The following is a 21,115-nucleotide window of genomic DNA, read 5'->3' on the forward strand; positions in this document are numbered from 1 at the left end:
AAGGAGGGTGTGGCCTCCACAATGAAGAAACTACTCAGTTGCCCACACATACCCAAGGAATACCAAGATTTAGCAGAAGCCTTCAGCGCAGAGGAATGTAATGTATTCCCCCACATGACCGACCCACAGACTCTATGATAAAACTCATCCCGGGGCAAAACTACCCAAACCAAAAATGTACTCAATGTCCCCAAGAGAAATGGACAAACTGAGGAAGTACATTGACACCAACTTAGCTGGGGGTTCATCCATCCAACGAAGTCTCGGGTCACAGCCCCCGTGTTGTTTAAAGAAAAGGATGTGTGTGATGCATTGTGTTGATTTTTGTGGAATAAACACTGTCTGCATGCAAAATACCTACTCCCTTCCTCTGATAAAGGACCTGCTCAACCAGTTGGCAAAAGGCAAAGTTTTTATCAAGTTAGACTTACGGAAAATTTATTACCGGGTTCACATAAAAGAGAGTGATGAATGGAAGACTGTGTTCAATTGCCCGCTAGGCAGTTTCCAGTTCAAGTTTGTGCCTTTTGGACTCCAGGGAGCCTCTGGAGTATTTATGCAACTCATTAATGAGGTGTTACATGAGCACCTATACCAGGAGGTCTTAGTTTACTTGGATGGCATTCTCATCTTCAGTGACACCATGGAAGAGCATGTTAAACAAGTTAGACAAATTTTAAAAAAACTCCTAGATGCTAAGCTTTACGCCAAGCTGTCAAAGTATGAATTTCATAAGGCCTCCTTAGACTACTTAGGCTACCAAGTATTGAGCGAAGGAATAGAGATGGACCCAGCAAGAGTGAAAGTGGTGCTCAACTGGCAACCTCCTCGCACCTGAAAACAGCTTCAAAGTTTCTTGGGGTTTGCAAACTGCTACCAGCAGTTCATCCCTGTGTTTGCTGAGATAGCCTTACCACTGACTGAATTATTAAAAGACAAAGGGAACTGACCCCAAGCTGAAACCCAACCAACCATTGAACTGGACCCTTGAATGTCAGGGAGCATTTAAGGAGCTGAAAGTACAGTTTTCGAAAGATCCAATCCTGCTGCACCCTGACCCCAACAAGCCATTTGTGGTGCAAGCGAATGCCAGTGATGTCAACATCGCTGCAGTTCTCCTCCAGAAAAATTCCATGGGCCAGTTGCAGCCCTGTGCTTATGTGTCCAAAAAGCTGACCGATGCCGAGAGACAATGGGCCATATGGGAGGAGGCCTTAGCAGTCTGATGGACTTTCCTCTCCTGGAGACATTTCCTAGAGGGTGGCAAAGAGCCTTTCAAAGTCGACTGACCATTAAGAACCTAGAGGCTCTTAAAATTCCACAAAAACTGTCCTCTAGTAATTGTCTATGTTGAACCAATGAGATGTTAAACATTATTTTAAAAAGCAGTATCGCATAAGTATATTCCCATACAATAAAATTGGTCATATACAGTGCATATAACAAAACTACAATGCCTGTTAAAATGCCAGGTTTTTGAGATGTAAGAAAGTCAGACTACAGACATATAAGCTGTACCATTCAATTGAAAAGCAAATTGAAATCTTTTAGGGGGAAATAGAACTAGAATAATCTGGCTGCATAAGTGTGCACACCCTTAAACTAGTACTTTGTTGAAGCACCATTTGATTTTATGATTTCATTCTATCTTTTGGGGTAGGAGTCTATAAGGATGGCATATCTTGCCTTAGGAATCTTTACCCTCTCTTTCTTGCAGAAGCACCCCAAATCTGTTAGATTGCAAAGTCATCTCCTATGCACAGACCTCCTTAAGTCACCCTACAGATTTTCAATTGGATTCAGGTCTGCTTTGGCAAGACCATTCCAAAACTGATTATCTTCTAGTAAAACCATTTTTGGTTGATTTGGAGGTATGCTTTGGATCATTGTCGTATTGAAGGGTGAAATTCCTCTTCATCTTAAGCATTTTAGCAGAAACCTAAAGATTTTGTGCCAGAATTAACCGATATTTGGAACTGTTGGATATGTCTAGTTTAATGAGAAGAAAAAGTATGGTGACATGATAGCAGTATTCCAATATCTAAGGGGTTATGATCACTAACCTTTTTGATGCCGAGTGCCCAAAGCACATGTGTAATCCAAGCACCCCCACACATGTGCTCCACCCCTGCACGTGCGCCCCACCTCATACATGTGCCACACCCCTGTGTATGTGCATGCGCCCCATCCTCTGTGCATGTTCCCCACCCCATGCACATGCACCCCATCTCCCGTGCATGCACCCTGTCCCTTGTGCATGCGCATTGCTCCCCTCACACATTTTTGGCTTCCAAGTTGGTGCGGAAGCCTTCCAGGATCAAAACGGGGCACGGGGGCCTCATGCGGTGTCCCCGCACCTCGTTTTGGCTTCCAGGTTGGTGCAGGAGGTCTCAGCTGCACTGGGCCAGACCTGATAGCAAAAGAAAGGGAGCCAGGACACATACCCATAGCGGCAGAACCCAGCTTTAATTCCTTCTTCAATCACAAACAGGCCAGAGCCTCAGAATGTGACAAGTAGGGAAAATTGCAGAGTCATCACTGGGAACGTCTACCTCCCAGCACTTTTTCAAGTGTCTGGACCCCACCCCTATCCATCTGGCCGCTACACCCCATCATAACCACCTTCTGGTGGCTGGCAGCAAGATCTGCCCAAAGCAAGACATTGCGGAGGACCACCGGTCAGCTGGGTGTCCCAGGCTCTATCGCAGGGTTCCAGAAATGCAGCTCCATCCAACTCCAGGACTGCCGCTGTCAGGCCACTGCGCCACTCATCACCCTTACTGTGCAGCACCCCCACAGTGAATGCCCCAGCCGTTCCGGAGCTCGACAGGTGGCTCCCCTCTAACGGGTCCATCTGGAAGACAGGAGACAACGGAGTTAGACTTGGCACTATGACAGGCTGCTTCCCCTCCTGGTTTGTGCAGATACCGTTGATGGAACTGCCACAGAAATCAGGCAGCCCTCACATCCCATTCTGCTGCCCAGCTTGGCTCTGTATAACTGAGAGTTATCTGTTCCCACAGGGCCCGGTGACTCGGGAAGGGGCAGGATGTTAGTAGCTTCTACAGGTTTCAACAGGCTACTATGGAACACAGGGTGAACCCTTCCCAGCAAGGGTGGGAGCTTCAGTTCCACTGTCACTGGGTTGATTATGCAAATGATAGGGAAAGGCCCTAGGTATTTTGGTTCTAACTTCTTTCATGGCCTTCCTTAATTTAAGGTATTTAGTAAAGAGATACATCCAATCCCCTACCCTAAATTGTTTGTGAGCTGCTCATTTTATATTGGCTTGCACCTTATAGGCTTCGGCTGCTTTTTGTAATGTTGTTTTCACAGCTCCCAAACATCTCATATCTTATCAGCCCACTCTTTCAAGGTGCCTGGGGTCTAGGGATCCTGGGTCCATTCAGGGATGGACACAAATTCAATCCTGTTCACCACTCGGAAGGGGGTAAACCCAGTGCTGCTGTGCACTGCATTATTGTAAGTCACTTCCACAAAGAGGAGGAGGCCTGCCCAATCCTTCTGTTGGTATGAGATATAACACCACAGATAGCTTTCCACCATAGCGTTTGTTCTTTCAGCTGTTCTTTCACCCATTGGTACTGGGTGAAACGCTGAGCTCATACCTTGGGAGGACCCTATTAGGCATACAAAGTCACGCCAAAACTTGGTGGTGAACTGCACCCCCTGTTTGAGATAATACACTGGGGCACTCCATGGAGTCGGTAGATGTGGCTAATAAAGAGTTTTGCTAGCCACTGTGCTGACGGTATCCTGGCGCACGGCACAAAATGGGCCTGTTTAGAGTGTCCATATTACAGTGTGCCCATTGCTTTTTGGCAGGTCTACTATGAAATCCATGGCAATCTCCTGCCATGATCGAACGGGTCAGCCACGGTCTGCAAGAGGCCTAGAGGTTTTCCAGGCCACAGTTTAGTCGATGCACAAACCAGACAGCTCTTCACATACCTCTCGATCACATAGCGCTCATGCAAGGGCACTAAAACTGCCATTTGGCTAGGTGTAGAGTTTTAAGGAACCCAAAGAGTCCAGCCTGTTTGACATTGTGGCACCGCTTTAACACCGTGGATCGTAGAGCAGTTACTATATACAGTTTGTTGCTCTTCCATGCTAGCCCTTCCCTGTGAGTGCACAGCAACTTGTTCTCCAATAGCCAGGAGTCAGTTAACAAAGCAATGCGTAGCTCTTTTGTCAACTCATCTCCTGGCCGGTCGGCCATTGCCCAAGCTACTGGTTGGCCAGGTAGAATGATAGCCTAAACCACATCCTTCTGGCAACTGTTGTATTGGGATAGCCACAACAGGGCATCGGCCAAAAAGTTCTTCCCTACTGAGACGTATTTCAGGGTGAAGTTGAAATGTTGGAAGTACTGCACCCATTGGACCTGTTTTGGGGACAACCGGTGTGGGGTTTGTAGGAACTCGAGGTTCTTGTGGTCTGTTCAAAACTCGAATGGTTCCTGGGCCCCTTCCAATTAATTCCACCATGTTAGCAACACCCATGGCACTGCAAAGGCCTCTTTTTCCCATATTGCCCAGCCCCGTTCCATCTTCATGAGCTTACGGGAGGTGTAGGCACAAGGTTGCATCTGGCCCTGTTCGTTCTTTTGTAACAGGAAGGTTCCCATGTCCACGTCGCTGACATTGGCCTGTATGACAAAGGGCTGACCGGGGGCAGGATGTTTCAGGACAGGCTCCCTAACAAAGAGAGCTTTCAACAACTTGAATGCTCTTTGGCACTCTGTTGTCCAAAGGAAAGGCTGCTGGGCTAAGGCTTGGCCACATTTGGTTTTGTTCACAGTAGGTCAGTTAATGGCAATGCAACCTTGATGGGACAGACTGCTTATAGAAGTCGGCAAAGCCAAGGAAACTTTGCAACTGTCTATGCATTTTTGGAGCCTGCCAGTCTAACATGGCTTGAACTTTGTGTGGATCCATCTCTACCCCGTCACGGGATATTCGGTAGCCCAGGTAATCCATACTGGTTCGATAGAATTCACACTTCGAGAGTTTTACGAATAACTTAGCTGCCAGCAGTTTCTGTAGCACTCGCTACACTAACTGGATATGTTCCTCCCTGCTGGTGGTGTAGATTAGTATGTCGTACAGTGTCATGCCCCTGGTGGAGTCTGACTCTGAGGAAGAGGAGGAACAGCCAACAGGGAGTGGGAATGTGGCTCCAGAGGTGGTGGAGGAGGCTGGGGAAGGGCAGAGGCCGGCTGAGCAGTCAGAAGAGGATCCAGGCCCATCCCCTATCCATCCTAGGTCACGCAGGGAGGAGAGGATCAGGGAAAAGCGAGGTCTACTCAAGAGGAGATTACCATGATCCTCCCCGTGACTTGTAGGTGGGAGCTATGTATATAAGTTTGCAATTGCGCAGTTAGAATTGCTGAAGTCAATTAGTGTTCACCTTGAAAGAGGTTTATCTTTGCTGGCGTTCTTCCCATGGACTTTTCTCGGTTATTTTCCTGGAGTTTATAATTAGTTATCTTTGCTTGCTTCGGAACTCTCATCAATGTGGTTTGTTTTGGTTTTCTGTTTGCCTCATTATTTACTTTTGTGACTTTAAACTGTGCCTAATAAAGCAGTGAAGTTAAGTTGAAGGCTTTACCGGACTTTAATATATGTTTTGGGTTTTGGGTTATTTTGAGAGACTACGGGTCATCACATTTTGACTTCAGCAACCCCTTCAACTTATTTTTGCTTTTTGTGGGGTGACCATGGATCAGCTCAGAGCAGAGATTGCCCAGTTAACCCAGCAAGTGGCTCTTTTGACTGCACAGGTGGCACAAATGCAAGCTGCCCAGCCATGCCGAAAATACCCAGTGGCAGTGCCAGATAAATTTGATGGTTTGCTGGCCCAATTTCCAGCATTTTTTGGGCAATGCCAGCTTTACATGAGCCTTCGGCCTGAGGATTTTTCCACTGACCAGGATAAGGTGGGGTTTTTGATTAGTTTGTTGTCAGGCTCTGCAGCACATTGGGCGACGCCTCTGCTGTCCCAGCCCAACCAGGTGTTGGACAATTAGGCCGAGTTTTGCCGTCAGTTTCAGGCCATGTTTGAGGACCCTGTTTGAAGCCAAACAGCAAATAGACATTTGAGAGAGTTGAAGCAGGGGCGTGGCTCACTCATGGATTATATTGCTAGTTTTCGGGTTGTTGCTCAGGATGTACAATGGAATGAGGCAGAACTATTAGACCAGTTTCAGGAGGGTTTGTCGTCGGAGCTTCTGGATGAGTTGGCGCACACTGAATGCCCTCGCACCCTTCAGGAACTCATGCATTTGTGTCTTTGTATCGATGCTAGACTTCAGCAGCAACGGGTGCGATGATGGACAGAGACCGTATCTGTTCCCAGCAAGATGGCGCCCTTGGTGGAAGTGCCTTTGGAGGAACCCATGCAGTTGGGGGCTGGCCACCGTCGCCTGACTCAAGTAGAAAAGAATAGACGTCATCGTGATGGTTTATGCCTTTATTGTGGCAATCAAGGCCATTTTGCAGCCAAGTGTCCTGTTAAAACATCCACAGCAGCGACACCCGCGGTGGCGGGAAACGAGCATCGCTCGGCCTATGGGGGTCTTGCAGGTCGGGGTGTAAAGTCCATAGGCCCGCCATCTTCACCAACCTTGCCACCCTTGCCACCTTTCACATATTCGACATCTCCACCACAGTCGCTATTGGTGAAGCATCTTGTGCTGCCAGCAAGTGTGTTCGTGCCTGGTGTGGGAGCGGTGGAGATCCCAGCTTTGGTCGACTCAGGGGCCACAGCCAATTTCATGGATGCTCAAGCAGTGGTTCATTCCTCAGCAACAGGTATCCCCACCAGTAATGGTGGAGACGATTGATGGTTGGCCCCTTCGTTCGGGACCTGTGATTGCTGCAACCAAACCCCTTTGCATGTGTATTGAGCAGCAGGTGGAGGAAATCATGTTTTACATTGCCGCAGTGCCTCATTTTCCGGTGGTGCTGGGTTTGGAGTGGCTACAGGCCCATGATCCACAGATTGTCTGGTCGTCTGGAGCTGTGCAGTTCCTTGATAGGAAGTGTGCCAACCATTGCTTGCGCTCCTGTGCAGGGAATGTGGCTACGCCCATGAACCTGGATCTACCTACGGAGTTGGTGGACTTTGCTGATGTGTTTGGGGAGAAGGAGGCGGATCAGTTGCCTCCGCATCGGGCGTATGACCGTCCAATCGACTTGTTGCCCAATGCAAAATTGCCGGTGGGTCGGATATATTCCCTGTCAGAACTGGAGTTGGCTGCATTGTGGGATTTTATTGACAAGAACCTCTGGAAAGGGTTTATCTGGCCTTCTACCTCCCCATTGGCTGCACCGGTGCTTTTGTGAAAAAGAAATTGGGGGAGCTACTGTTGTGATTACCGCAAGTTGAATGCAGTCACAGTGAGGAATCAGTACCCGCTTCCCCTCATCCCTGAACTGATTGAGGGGCTTCATCAAGCTAAGATCTTTACAAAGTTGGATATGCGTGGGGCCTACAATCTGGTTTGCATTCGTGCAGGGGACGACTGGAAAACAGCTTTCCGGACGAGGTACAGGCATTTTGAGTATACCGTGATGCCTTTTGGATTAACCAATGCCCCAGCTGTGTTCATGCATTTCATGCACAATGTTTTCCGTGATCTGTTGGATCAATTCATGGTCATTTATTTAGATGACATTTTGATTTACTCAGACTTCCTGCAGGAACATTGGCAGCATGTGCAGCTAGTGTTGCAACGTTTGCGTGATAACCACCTATTTGCTAAACATGAGAAGTATCAGTTTGCACAAAACACGATTGACTTCTTGGGACATCGTATTTCACCTGCTGGGGTGGAAATGGACCTGGAAAAAATTCAATCGTTGCAGGAGTGGAAATCTCCACAGCGGGTTAAGGATGTGCAACGACTGTTGGGGTTTGTGAACTTTTGAACTTTGTGAACTTTACTTTTGTGACTTTAAACTTTGCCTAATAAAACAGTGAAGTTACGTTGAAGCCTTTACTGGACTTTAATGTATGTTTTGGGTTTGGCGTTATTTTGAGAGACGACGGGTCATCACATACAGGTAGACAAGGACCCCCCAGTACAGGTGCTCATACAACACCTCATTGATTAGCTGCATGAACATAGCTAGGCCCCTGTAGCCCTGGAACTGATAGTTTCCTAGGGGACAGTTGAACATTGTTTTCTATTCATCTCCTGGTTTCATCCGGACCTGGTATTTGGCGTCCTGTAAATCCAACTTGGTGAAAAACCATCCCTTTGCTAAGGTTGCCAGCATGTCCTTCATCAGGGGCAGGGGGTATAGATGTTCCACACAAACTGCATTAAGTCCTCAGAAGTTGACACATAGACATAGACCCCCATCTTTCTTTCTCTGAACCATACTGGTGCTGCCACATGCGAGTGACCCAGTTGGATAAATCCTCTAACCAGGTTCTTATCATACCTCCCCCATCTCCTTCAGCATCATCGAGTACATCCTTGGCTTGGGTAGTTTCGCTCCGGGTATCAGTTTGCTGGTGCAGTCAGTAGGGCGGTGAGGGGGTAGGATCTCACATTCTTCCTCACTGAACACTTTTGCCAGGTTTGCTGTGGAAAGATGGACTTCTCCAGGGTCTTCCTTGGGCTCCCTTCTAGACCAATCACTGTCCCTCCTTTTGCCTTGCCAGACCCAATATCAGGACTCTGTCATTGTCACTACAACAACGAAACTAATCAGCTCCCAGTGTCACAGGCTCTGTTGTGGCCTGCCAGCAGCCAGCAGAGCTGGCAGAAGATTCGGACAGTGAGGGGGTTGGGGAGAAACATGAGCCAGTCCTGGAGTCTGGGGAAGGCTCTGATGAGTGCTCTGTGTTGGAGGCAGAGATGGGTCCAGGGCTGCCTTCGGAGCAGACATTAGTGAGGCAGAAGGACAGCTGGAGCCTGTTCCCAGTGTGTGCATGCACTGAGCTGCCAGAAGAAGGGAACAGCTAAGGAAAAAGGGTCGACTTGGGAGTAAAGCCACAAGTGGACAGTGAATTGCCCCTCCCATAGGGAATAAAAGAGGAGCTAAAGGGGAGCGGGGTTTTTGCAGGAGATGACTAGTTCATTTGAAGATCTGTTGCTGAATTCTTGGCTAGTATTGTCTGCTATAGTGAGGCCTCTGAAAGATATCAGCCTGGCACCTCTCCAGTCTGATAATGTCTGATAAAGGTCTGTAATTATGAAATATCTTGAAAGACTGTTGCCCAGGACTTTGCTGGAGAGGAATTCACTGTAAACTAAATAAAAGGGGTTTATCAGGATAAGTCGGTATCATGCTGTTGGGGAAGCCTGGGTCAGAACAGGCTCCGTGATGTGGGTGGCTGCCCCCCCAAGCACCAAGCCATCCACTTGCTCAAATCTGATGGGTTTGGGCAGTTTGAACACCCATATCCCTAGTTTGCTAACTACAGCTTGGCTTATGAAACACTGGGTACATTCAGAGTCAATCAAGGCCCCATACCTCCCCCCATGAGCTGTTTGGGGGTTTCTGATGGTGACACAGATGATGAATGGACAGATAGAGTTGCTTACTGTTGGGTCCTCTGGCCCATCATCCTCGCTGTTGTTGCTGAAGCTGGGTCTCGTACTGCCTATTGGCGTCGCCTGCTCCATGGGTTTTCGGAGCCTGGGGTCCACATCCCCCCATGACTGGAACCCCCATAGCCCAGTGTCCAATTTGATGACTACTTGGAACCAGTCCTGCAGCCAGTGCGGGAGATCCCAGTAAACACAGGCTTGATGAATATCACAGTCCAGCCCCGCCATGAAATGATGGACTAGCAGACGTTCTGGCCATGACCGCAACTTACCTGTCACTCGGTGGAACTCCTGAATATACTCCTTCGCTGGCTGGCCTCATTGTTTTAATGACAGAAACTCCCCTTCCGCCTGTTGTGTCCAGGATCAATCCTCGAAGTGGGTCTTCAGTGCCTCCAAGAAGAGGCCCACATTCACCAGCTCCCTGGTGTGCTCACTGTAAATCCGCCACCCACTCAGCAGCCTCACCATCTAAGATGCAGTCACCACCACTACCCATTGCCCACTGCGAGGGGTAGAACCATGTGTAGAGGTCTAGGTGGCTTATGGCCTGGCTGAGGAACAAAGCCACATGGTTGGGGTTCCCATGAAAGGATGCTGCAGTGGTGAGGGGACCCATGCCATCTACTGGGGCCAATACCCTGTTGGCCACATGGGGCCCTGGTCTGCTGGGTGTGGGTCTGGGTCTGCAACATGCAGAGCTGTTGTGCTCCTGGCTGGTGCTTCTGTTCATGGGCCCCTAGGGCCCCTGCCATGGGAACACTATGCATGGTCTAATCTGGGTGCTGCATGAAGTCAGCCAGCAAGAACCCTCATTCCCTTGGCCCCGGACATCCCACCTCTCAGGAACGGCTGGATGCCTGGTCCAAGTGCAGTTTCAGCTGGTCAGATGGAACCTGGTCTCCACTGGGGGTCCCAACTTCTGCACTTGCATGTTGCTGCCTCCTCTGCTCCCATCTCCCACAGTTGCTAGGATGGAGCGTCTTTGAAACTGTCCTCCCCAAACCACTTCTTCAACATGTCCATTGTGCTGCTACCAGAGGCAGTTGAATAACTCCACTCCCCATCCTTGTCCCCCATCAAGTGTCTCTCCCACCACTCAGTCAAGGGAGCCCAAAGGAGGGGGAGTTGGTACATGTAGCCTGGAAGCCCCAGTCACAGCCGAACTATGCCACCCGTCCCCTCTCCAACTGCTGGGGCAACCTGGTCATCCACCGGCTGCACCCCCGCACAGGCCTCACATTCCTTTGGCCTGACAGCTGGCTGGGGAACATCCTCTAGGACCTCTGGCATTGTGTCCACTCCCTCCACCACGGACTCCACTACCAGCATCTCCGGCACCATTCCTTCAGCCATCACCCTGAGGGGCAACCATCCACCTAACCAAGGAGAAGAGGAGAAAAGGAAAAACAAATGCAGCACTGACTTTCTCTCAGCCGCACTGGGCCAGACCTGAAAGAAAGGGAGCCAGGACACATACCCACAGTGGCAGAACCCAACTTTAATTCCTTCTTCAATCACAAACAGGCTGGAGCCTCAAACACAACAAGTAGGGAAACCTTGCAAAGTCAGCACTGGAAGCATCCACCTCCCAGCACTTTTTCAAGTCTCTGTCCATCTGGCTGTCCACACCCCATTGTAACCACCTTCCGGTGGCCAGCAGCAAGATCCGCCCAAAGCGAGACGCTGTGGAGGACCACCAGTCAGCTGGCCATTGCAGGCTCTAGCACAGGGTTTTGGCAATGCGGTTCTGCCCAAAGCAAGATGCTGTAGAGGACCGCTGGTCAGCTAGGTGTTGCAAGCTCTATCGCAGGGTTCCAGAGGTGTGCCTTCATCCAATGCCGGGACCACCGCTGTTGGTACACTTTGCCACTTGTCACCCCTGCTGTGCAGCACCCCCACTGCACAATTGGCAGCAAACGTCCCGGCCGTTTAGCACCATCAGACATGGAGCTGCCGGCGATGAGTCGCTGCCTCCGCATTCTCCCCCAGGTATGGCGAGCCCCAATCCGTGGCTTAACAGGAGGCCTTCCAGGCCCAAAATGGGGCACAGGAGGGCACGTGCATGCGCACGAATCCCCAAAATGCAATGTGAGCACCCCTGCACATGCGCCTCCCCTGCACGCACCCTGCCCACTGCACATGTTTGGCAGAGACCTGAAAACCAGCTGGCTGGCAAGAGGCATGCATGCATGCATGGTGAAGCTGGGCTGGAGCAATGGCTGGCATGCCCACAGAGAGGGCTCTGTGTGCCAATTGTGGCACATGTGCCATAGGTTCGCCATCACAGGTCTATAACGAAGAGGGAGGGTCAACCTATTTTCCAAATCACCTGAAGATAGAACAAGAAGCAATGGATGGAAATCACGGAAAGAACCAACCTAGAACTAAGGAGAAATTTCTGATAGAACAATTATTCCGTGGAACAACTTGCATCCAGATGTTATGGATGCTCCAACACTGGAGGCTTTTAAGAAGAGACTGGCCCACCATTTATCTGAAATGTTATGGGGTTTCCTAATTCAGCAGGAGGTTGGGCTAGAAGAACTCCAAGGTCTTTTCCCAGTTATTTTTTTCTGTTCATAATTGCCTCCACTTTGACTAAAAAGCCCCAGCTCTAGCAGAAGAAAAGCAGGCCCAAAACTTTATACTGCCACCACCATTCTTCCCTGTGACTTTATGCACTACGTTTTGCGCTAAACATAGATTTTTGAATTTCAAATGTTCAGCCTTGATCTTCAGACCATAATCCCACATTTTTCCAAATGCTTTTTTCAGACTTGATGTAGTGTTTTGTTTTTTTTCAAAATGTGACCAGGCTTGGATGTTTTTCTTTGTAAGAAAAGGCTTCCATCTTGCCACCATGTGGTACCACAGTCCAAACATATGAAGAACAGAGGAGATTATTGTCACATGTAATAACAACCAATATTTGTCAAAACTTCCTGCAGTTCCTTTAATGTTGCTGTTTTTGACAATCTCAGACCAGTTTTTTTATTGTTTTTTCATAAATTTTGGAGGAACATCTAGTTATTAGTAATGTCACTGTTATGCCATGTTTTCTCCACTTGTTAATAACTGTCTTCACTGTGTACCGTGGTATATTAAATATCTTGGAAACTTTTTTACCTTTTCCTTACTGATACCTTCCAATGAGATCCCTTTGATGCTTGTTACTGAGACCATGCCTTGTAAAAACAATTGAATAATGTCAGAAAAATCCTGCTAGCACCAGATCTTTATGTAGGCTTGATCAGTGCCACTTTAATTGATGGCAGATGTGTAATGGCTACTATTTAATGTCAGTTTGGATGTGATTGGTTAATTCTAAACATGGTCACATCCCTACTTATAAGAGGGTGTGAACACTTATGGAACCACTTTATTATAAGTTTTTATTGTTATCCCCCCCTCCCCCCAAAAAAGATCTCAGTTTTTTCAATTGAATTATACAGCTTATATGTTATATTAAAGGTGGAAAAAATTCTGAAGTGATCATTTATCTTGCTCTGATTTTTTTACATCTCAAAAACCTGGCATTTTAATAGAGGTGTGCAGACTCTATGGCCACTATAACATAGTGATTCCTGTGGATCTTTGATTAATTTCGATTCAGAGGTACAGAATGGTCTGAAAATCAGGAATATAAGGGCTTCAGAAATTCACATTGTGCATATGCAGAATATGCATATGATTCAACAAAATACATGCCCGTGCAAAAAAATTTGCTTAAAAGTAATGTGGGAGCTTGGCCATTTTCTTGCAGGTAATCAATCATTGCATTCTGATGTTTTTCCTAATTTGCTTTATATCCACCATTTTTTGTACCAGTATTAACGTAATGGTTTGTTGTATCTTGGTACATATTTTGTAATTCAAATAGGAAACCAGCTCTGTGTGATATGATTCATCCATTAAATGAAATCTTGCAATTGTCTTCCTTCAATTAGCAATAATAACTTAAAAGTGAGCATAAATATATGTAACTGGTTTAAATCTTCATTTTGGTTCCAATAAAGATCTTCTTTGAGACTCTTAACTTATGTTTATCAGCATTAAACTTTCTTTTAGCTATGCTATTAATTACAATTGACCCAGTTAGGTGTTACAAATATTGATTAACTAACTCTATACCCCGTGCTTCGCTACTAAACTATGTGATAGGGCTTAGTTTTGGGGGAGGAAAATAAGGGGTGGGGGAATTGTGCCTCTGCCTACTATCATCCATCGGTATTCATCTGGCTAGCGTCCTATCAGTGTGGGAGAGAGTTGAGGACTGTTTGGAAACTGAAACAGTATTTGCTGTGTGAGCAAGAAGGAGACAGCAAGGAGCCTGGGTGTGGCTTAGCTCAACTGTTCTGTACTAAAGCTGGTTGCTGCTCTGAAACTGAAACTGAAACTCCTCTGCTTGTGTTTTGCATTTGGAACAGATTTCTTTTCAGGTGGGGAGAGAGAGTAGAACTCCTTAGCATCAGAGCATGTTAATAATAATATATGAAATACTAATGCTCTGATGGTCATTTCAAAAAATCCTTTCTTAGTGAGTATCTAGAAGCTAAGAGGAACATATGTGCCAAATTTCAAGTTTGTAGGCTTTACGGTTCTGGAGATTTTGTGATGATGCATGAGTGGCATTTTGCATTTATATATATAGATTTATTACAAATACTTTTGCAATAAAGCCTGCACATTCTCATGCACATTTAACTTTGGAATGTTCATGCACATAGCTTTGAAATTATTTTGCAGTGTGGTGCTAATGAAAAGTGCTTTTCAGATTTTATTCAACTATACTACTGATCATGTTGTGTCAAATAATTGCAAATTATTAGATATACTCCTTGCATTTTGTCTCATTTTTCATAATTTATTGAGGATAGCTCACTCTTTCCTGTAGAGTGTAATGTATTGTATTAATTGTATTACATATACTCCTTGAATTACAAATGCCTATTTCATTTGTAACCCAAGGATTCGTGGGAGTGAATCTCGTACCTTGAATGCAATCACTCCCTCCTTTCACCCACACATTCACCAATCAAATGTGAGGTTTGTTAAGTGCACATGAGGTATTTCAGGGTGGAGAAGGCCATGGGGCGGGGGGGCTAGTGATGGAACAGGCCACCGGCTTAAGACCACACAAGGCCTCCCGACTCAATGAAGTACCTCATGCCCTCACAATTGCTTCCCCCTCCCCCCAAAACCTGCTGCACCGGAGTCACCGTGTGAAGATCTAGCTAGCTGTCTCCTCTCCAGCCTCTCAGTCACTTGAACCTCCATTTTGGCCTGCAAATTGCTGGGCAAGATCTGCGCACGCCAAAACAGAGCATCGGAGGGGCATGCCCCACTCTCTCCAAACCTCCGTTTTGGCCTGCGGAGTGGAGGGGAATAGGTAGGATGAATGTTGCAGAGCCTCTGTGGTTGTTCGTAAGGGCAAACAATTGCCGTGGTGCAGTAACATTCTTAGTTTCAGGACTTGTTCCTAAACATGAGGGGGCGCTTATTGCATAACTTTGAACATTCACTAAAGGAACACTCATAACCCGGGGATTACCTGTAATTATTATTATTATTATTATTATTATTATTTTTACAGATATTCACAAGACAGATCGATTTATGCCTCTCTCTTTTTTTTTACAGGCAACAATGTAGTTAGCCTTTTCCACGTGGCAGATGACCTGGGCCGAGCAATGGAAACCTTAGTGACAGTGATGACTGACAACTAATTAGTAGAATAACAAGTTCTGTTTTACAACTTCAGGCATAACCTGCATGGTTTTTATAATATTCATATGAGAAAGAATTAGACTGTAAGAGTTTACATGAAAACAAATCTATATTTTTGTGAAGGATAGTGGTACTATACTGTAGATTTAAGTAGTTTCCTAAGTCTGTTATTGTTTTGTTAACAATGGCAGGTTTTACACATCTATGCAATTGTACAAAACAAAAAAAAAACTACATGTAAAATCTTGACAGCTAAATAACTTGCCATTTCTTTATATGGAACGGATTTTGAGTTGTTTAAAAAAATTTATAGCTATTATAAAGAAAGGCTGTAAACGAAGTGTGCTTTATAAAAATGTTTATATAAATCCCCAGAAAAACACAGAAAAAAAATGAGGCAGTGCATTTGTTTAGCATCACTTCAACTTGGTAATTATACCCAACAGATATTCATGTTCTGTGTTCTTTTCCTTAAAGTCAAACAGAATTTCTGCAACATCAGTCAGCCTACATTTCTTCTTGCATCTGACTAGCTCTTGCTTTAAAATTATTATTTTCCAAAACTTCCAGTTGATGCAGTTTTCCATGTCCTGAGCAAGTCTTACTAGAATTATCCAGCTAGATGGCAATAATATGAAAGAGCACATTACATGACAAATATCAGAATTTGCAGAAAGTAAGACAAATTGAACCTATATTCTAAGCTCTTGTTATTTCCTCTCTACTTTGGATTTGAATGTTAAAAGTAAACACAAAATAGAAATTGCCTTATTGGATTATATCAGTGGGCTTAGGTGTCCTTATCCTGCCTCTGGCACTGGCCAGCACCTTAATGTTTCAAAGTAAAAATACAATTTGCTTTCATGCCCTGTGATGCCACTTTTTATCAGATATTCTGCATCTGTGTGTGTATTAGGATGAAGACTTGTCTATAGATACTAGTCTGTGATCTGCTTAATCTTTAGATTATTCATATTATTATTTAATATTTCATTTTTATAGAAGAAGTATTGAGTATTGAAAATTGCCTAAATATTTTAAAACACACAAAGCACTAGTTTTTGCCTTGTAACAAATTCCAAGGAGCCACACAAGTTTCACACCAACAGTAATAAAACTGAATAGTGTGGCACAATGGTAAACATCAACTCTATCAGCTGCTTAAAGTAGCCACACTGCTTCATGAGAAGCTGGTTGTCCAAAATGAAATCCAGCAATCCTACTCTACAAGTAATGTCGCACAATTAACAATGACTCGGGAGAGGGATGGTAGAAAACAGATGTTAGAAAACAGTCTCTCAAGTTTACTATTATAAAATGTTGAGGTGCTGTTAACAAAACCTTCACCGTTTTCTTTTTTTCCACCAGCCTTTAATTCCATTGTCTAAAGACAGATTTTTACCATCTAATACATTTTAATACTTTGCAAAAGTTAAATCTGTTACTTCTTGTATGGTATGATTAAAACCAGGGGAAAATATATATATTTTTAATGCTAGTTAACATTCAACATGGTAGTCATGTTATTTCTACCTCACTTTTGTTTTATGGTGTTCCTGACAATTATGTAGAGAAGGTATGCATCATCAACCACTTATCCATTGTGTAAACTGGTGTTCTTTTAATACCAATACAGTATAAAACATTTAAAATTTAGTAACTCGCAAAGAAAGTCCATACATTTTCATGCTTTTTAAAAGACTTTGAGCACAATTCAGTCTAGAATGAGCACAGTGATTACCCACAAATAAATTAGTCTAGAGTTTTAAAAAACCCTATTTCCTACTCTTTCTTTAGTGAGTCTCATGTGCATCTCCCTGAAACAACAAATTTCCTTTTTCATTCAGGAATGTTTTCTTCACTTCTGGGGATTCACACTAAGATGATTATTAAAAGGCTCTGTTACATCCTATACAAATCCTTCTCTTTGCAAAGTCCGCACTAATGCAATGCTAGACTGAATCATAGGCTTATTTACGAATGAATAACCTATATATTTCATAGCCTTTATGTAAGATTTTATAGATTCAATTATAGGATGGGATTATTTTTTTCTTTTATGCCTTTGTGTTTAAAGTTCTCTTTTAAAAGATTTGAGACTAATAGAGTGCACAACTATTTTCATCAGAGTTATTTCTTTTTTAGACATTAGATTTGAAGTGGATCTGTCAAAAATATTTAAAAGAGTTTAAGAGCTTTATTGCTGCTTTTAAAGAGTTTCTTTGGAACTACTTCATGTTCCTTATATCCATACACTACTAAACTATAAAACATTTTCAGCATAACCGAATAATGTCTGGCATATTATACCCTTTTCATGCAGTACTGATTTATTACTTGGGTATCATATATTGTGTTCTAATATCAACACTGTAACATTTACTAATTATTTTTATAAACTTCAGTTTTACTGCATTTTTCACAACATATTGAATTTCACCAAATATATGCCTTACTTACTGTATTATATACTGCTTTACTGTGTATATCAATAAAGCACGTAATTATGTTATAAAATGTGGCATTTTTACTGGTATAGCAGCACTGGATTCTTCTACAGGGGCATCAGTAGGAACAGAATAGGAGGGAGAGAAGCTGCAGGATTACATCATCTGTGATGCATATTTGGACATATATTTATTTTAACTTGCACTTTGGAGTCAAACAATGCTATTAAGTTTCATTTGAGAGGGAGACTATTCTCCCTCTCAAAAAAGCCACAGAATGATAAACAAAACGGCTTATTTTCTCTTAAGAGAAAATTATCAATCATTTAGTGGACATCCAAAACATACAATTACAACTGCACAGAGAGCAGTTGTACATCTGGGCTTGCATGTAATATCTGTCAGCAATTTCTTAGTCAGGTATTCCAGAGATAGTATTGTGGCTGTGAAACTGCTTTATAGAGTTGCTGATAAATGCTGCTTTCCCCCTTAAATGGTATAAAGCCCTAATATATAACAGACTAGTTATGGGACCCATGATGAATTATAGGTAGTTCTTATTTAGCAACTGCCTCATTTAACAACAGTATTCAGTTACATCAGTGAGAAAAAGATAACTTTGTCACAAGTTCTTGCATTTATGACTTTGTGTAAAACAAAGGAAAGCTGAAATGATCATAAATACAGTTGCAGTTTCACTAAGCGATTGCTTTGCTTAAGGACAGAGTTACTGGTCCCAGTTGTATTAACTAAATGGGGACTACCTAATACCTATCAAGTTGCAATAAATAAACAACTACACATGTAAGTATTAAAAGAACTTTTAAGAAACTTGCTGAAATTTATTTATCAACCCTAGAAAAGACAATCTAGACCATACAGTTTAGAAAACCCAAGCAAGTAATTGAGGTGCTATAAAAAGTTAAGTGTCACAGGAAGGAAGTCTACACAGCAAGGAAGCCCGAAAGCCAAACTAAAACCTACACAAAAACTAGCCAAAATTTTCTCCAATCTTCATCATTCCAGACTTAGAATCAAATTCAATAAGAAAGAAAAAATATTCAAACATTGTAACACAGCTTAGTATATTTCTTCAGAATAAATTTAGATTTAAATCAGAAGTGTGTAGTGCATTAAGGTGAATGATCTTCCAGTTGACTATAAAGAAGACATGCTTGATGGAAACTTCTCTATGTATGAAAAATATATATGTGTGTGGATCTTTGGTTATTCGGGTTTTCTCCCGCGTAAGATTGGAAGTATCTAGGCAACGTTTCGATGAAGTCTCATTCATCATCTTCAGGCTTCTGTCTTCAGCTCTGTGCTTCTCACTGTGAATATATATATATTCTTAAGTTTTCGCGGGTACTTACATGTATGGCCTTCAGCTTTGTTCGGGTATTTTCCCACGTCATAGTAATGGTGCTTTTAAAGTTGTAGCAACGTTTCTGCTGAAACGTTGCTACAACTTTAAAAGCACCACTACTATGCGTGGAAAAAAGCTGAAGGATATATATATATATATATATATATATATATATATATATATATATATATATATATATATGTATGTATGTATGTATGTATGTATGTATTATGTATTATGTATATATATATATATATATATATATATATATATATATATATATATATATATATATATATATATATATATATATATATTTCATCCCTTGTTTTGAAAATATAATAGCATATTGAAAGGATCACATGATATTCTCTCATGAAGATGGGTGACTGTAAGGATTGCCTTTCCTTCTTAAGACAGGATTTCAAAAGGAAACTTTTATTAAGCAGAAGTGACAGCATCCGATTCAAAGCAATGTCTGTCTACCCCAGGCAAAACCAGTATACTGAAAGCAGCAGAGACCCCTCCCTTTAGCCAGAATGTTAATTCAGCCACTCCCCAGGTGTGAAGATGTTATTTCCTGGTCGCTCTGAGAAAACATATAAGTATACATTCCCATACCCTCTTTCCACTGGCTGTTAGCATGAAATAAACCACATGGCTTTCCCTGCTGTACATCTCCCCAAGAGGTGGGTAATCTCATGTCGCTTGGGCGCCAGGATACCAATTATAAAAATACCATTTGTCACAGGCAATATAATTGATTCAAGTTCAAGACCCCCCTTCTCCCAATGGCAGGATCACTTTTTTGAGGAATCAGACAGTGACATTCCTCTTAAAAAGATGGGATTGGATCCATGATTAAATCCAATCTACTGGTTAAACAGGCCTTCAGAATAACCTAACCTAAAGTAGCAGATATTTGTTTAATATGCTACCCATCTCACTGTTGAAGCAACTTTGGATGTCTTACAAAATGATAAAAGGATAAATATAAAAATGATTAAAATTAATCGGAATATAGACTAAAGACCAAGAGAATAGAAAATATGTGTGTGTGTGTGACATCTCTCTTATCCTATCAACTACCTCCAGCATAGAGGGCCCCCATTGTGTCCCAAGCCACCCAGCACAGCCAAGTTTTTAAGGTCCTTCTGGAAGTCCAAGAGGGTGGAGGCAGACCTTATTTCTAGTGAAAGAAAGTTCCAAAGAGGCCACAACAAAAAGGCTCTTCTAGACCCCACCAGCCAAAAGTCCTTGACAGATGGGAGCCTGTCATCACAAACCCGTTCCATTGGAGTAAGCACCTCAGATATCCTGGACCCATAACATAAAGGGCATCAATATTTTTTTTAAAAAAAAGATTTTCGTTATTTTTTAATTATTTTATTTTTGCATTTATTTAATTGGATAAAATAACAGCCTTAAAAAGATTATTAATTATCATAGTCTTCAATTTATTCCATAAGAGTGTAAACATTATTTTGCCTTATCTAATGTCTAGATAGACATTTCAAATCATACTTCAGAGCAGAAGATTAAATTTTAAACTCTATTTTGTAAAAGCGTATCCTGCATTATCGAGCAAGATACATATCAGGCATTACATATCTGAGAGGAGGAAAGTGGCTGTCTGAAAGCCAGTTGCCATGGTACCAAGGCAGCAAATGTTAGTAATAACAAGACAGATTAAAGACATCCTGTAATTTATATTAAAATCTCTGTGGAAAGGAAAAGGAAGCCTTGCCCTTAAAAGGCAAAACTCTTTCCTTTGTGAATTCAAATTTCCCGGCTGGGAGATTTACTGCAAAATGATTGGTCAGCTGCATTGGAAGTCAGAATCAGTTTATTAATAGGAAGGCAAGTAAGAAGAAATCCTTCAGCATTCCTGAGATTAATCTAATCTTGTGAGTAGATAAACCTTTTTCTTATACCCTTCAGGTCCTTTGATTTTGTAAGTGTGAACCCTTGAAGTCTTTGATT

At 43.4% G+C, this 21,115-nt stretch overlaps 1 protein-coding gene across 5 annotated transcripts in view; it reads left to right on the plus strand.

Moving 5' to 3' along the window:
- DMD (dystrophin) overlaps positions 1 to 17,836 on the plus strand; it is a 1,185,061-nt gene extending 1,167,225 nt beyond the window's left edge. For all 5 annotated transcript variants that reach the window (XM_087966867.1, XM_087966866.1, XM_087966869.1 and 2 more), the window contains one exon: positions 15,233 to 17,836. In XM_087966867.1, coding sequence (XP_087822993.1) covers positions 15,233 to 15,244 — 12 coding nt within the window. In that variant the 3' untranslated portion in view covers positions 15,245 to 17,836. The remainder of the gene's footprint in view (positions 1 to 15,232) is intronic.
- The last annotated feature ends 3,279 nt before the right edge of the window (positions 17,837 to 21,115 follow it).

Source organism: Notechis scutatus, chromosome 5 (genome assembly GCF_049901735.1).
Source record: "Notechis scutatus isolate UNSWTSFEM ecotype Mainland chromosome 5, rNotScu1.2, whole genome shotgun sequence".
Taxonomy (NCBI): domain Eukaryota; kingdom Metazoa; phylum Chordata; class Lepidosauria; order Squamata; family Elapidae; genus Notechis; species Notechis scutatus.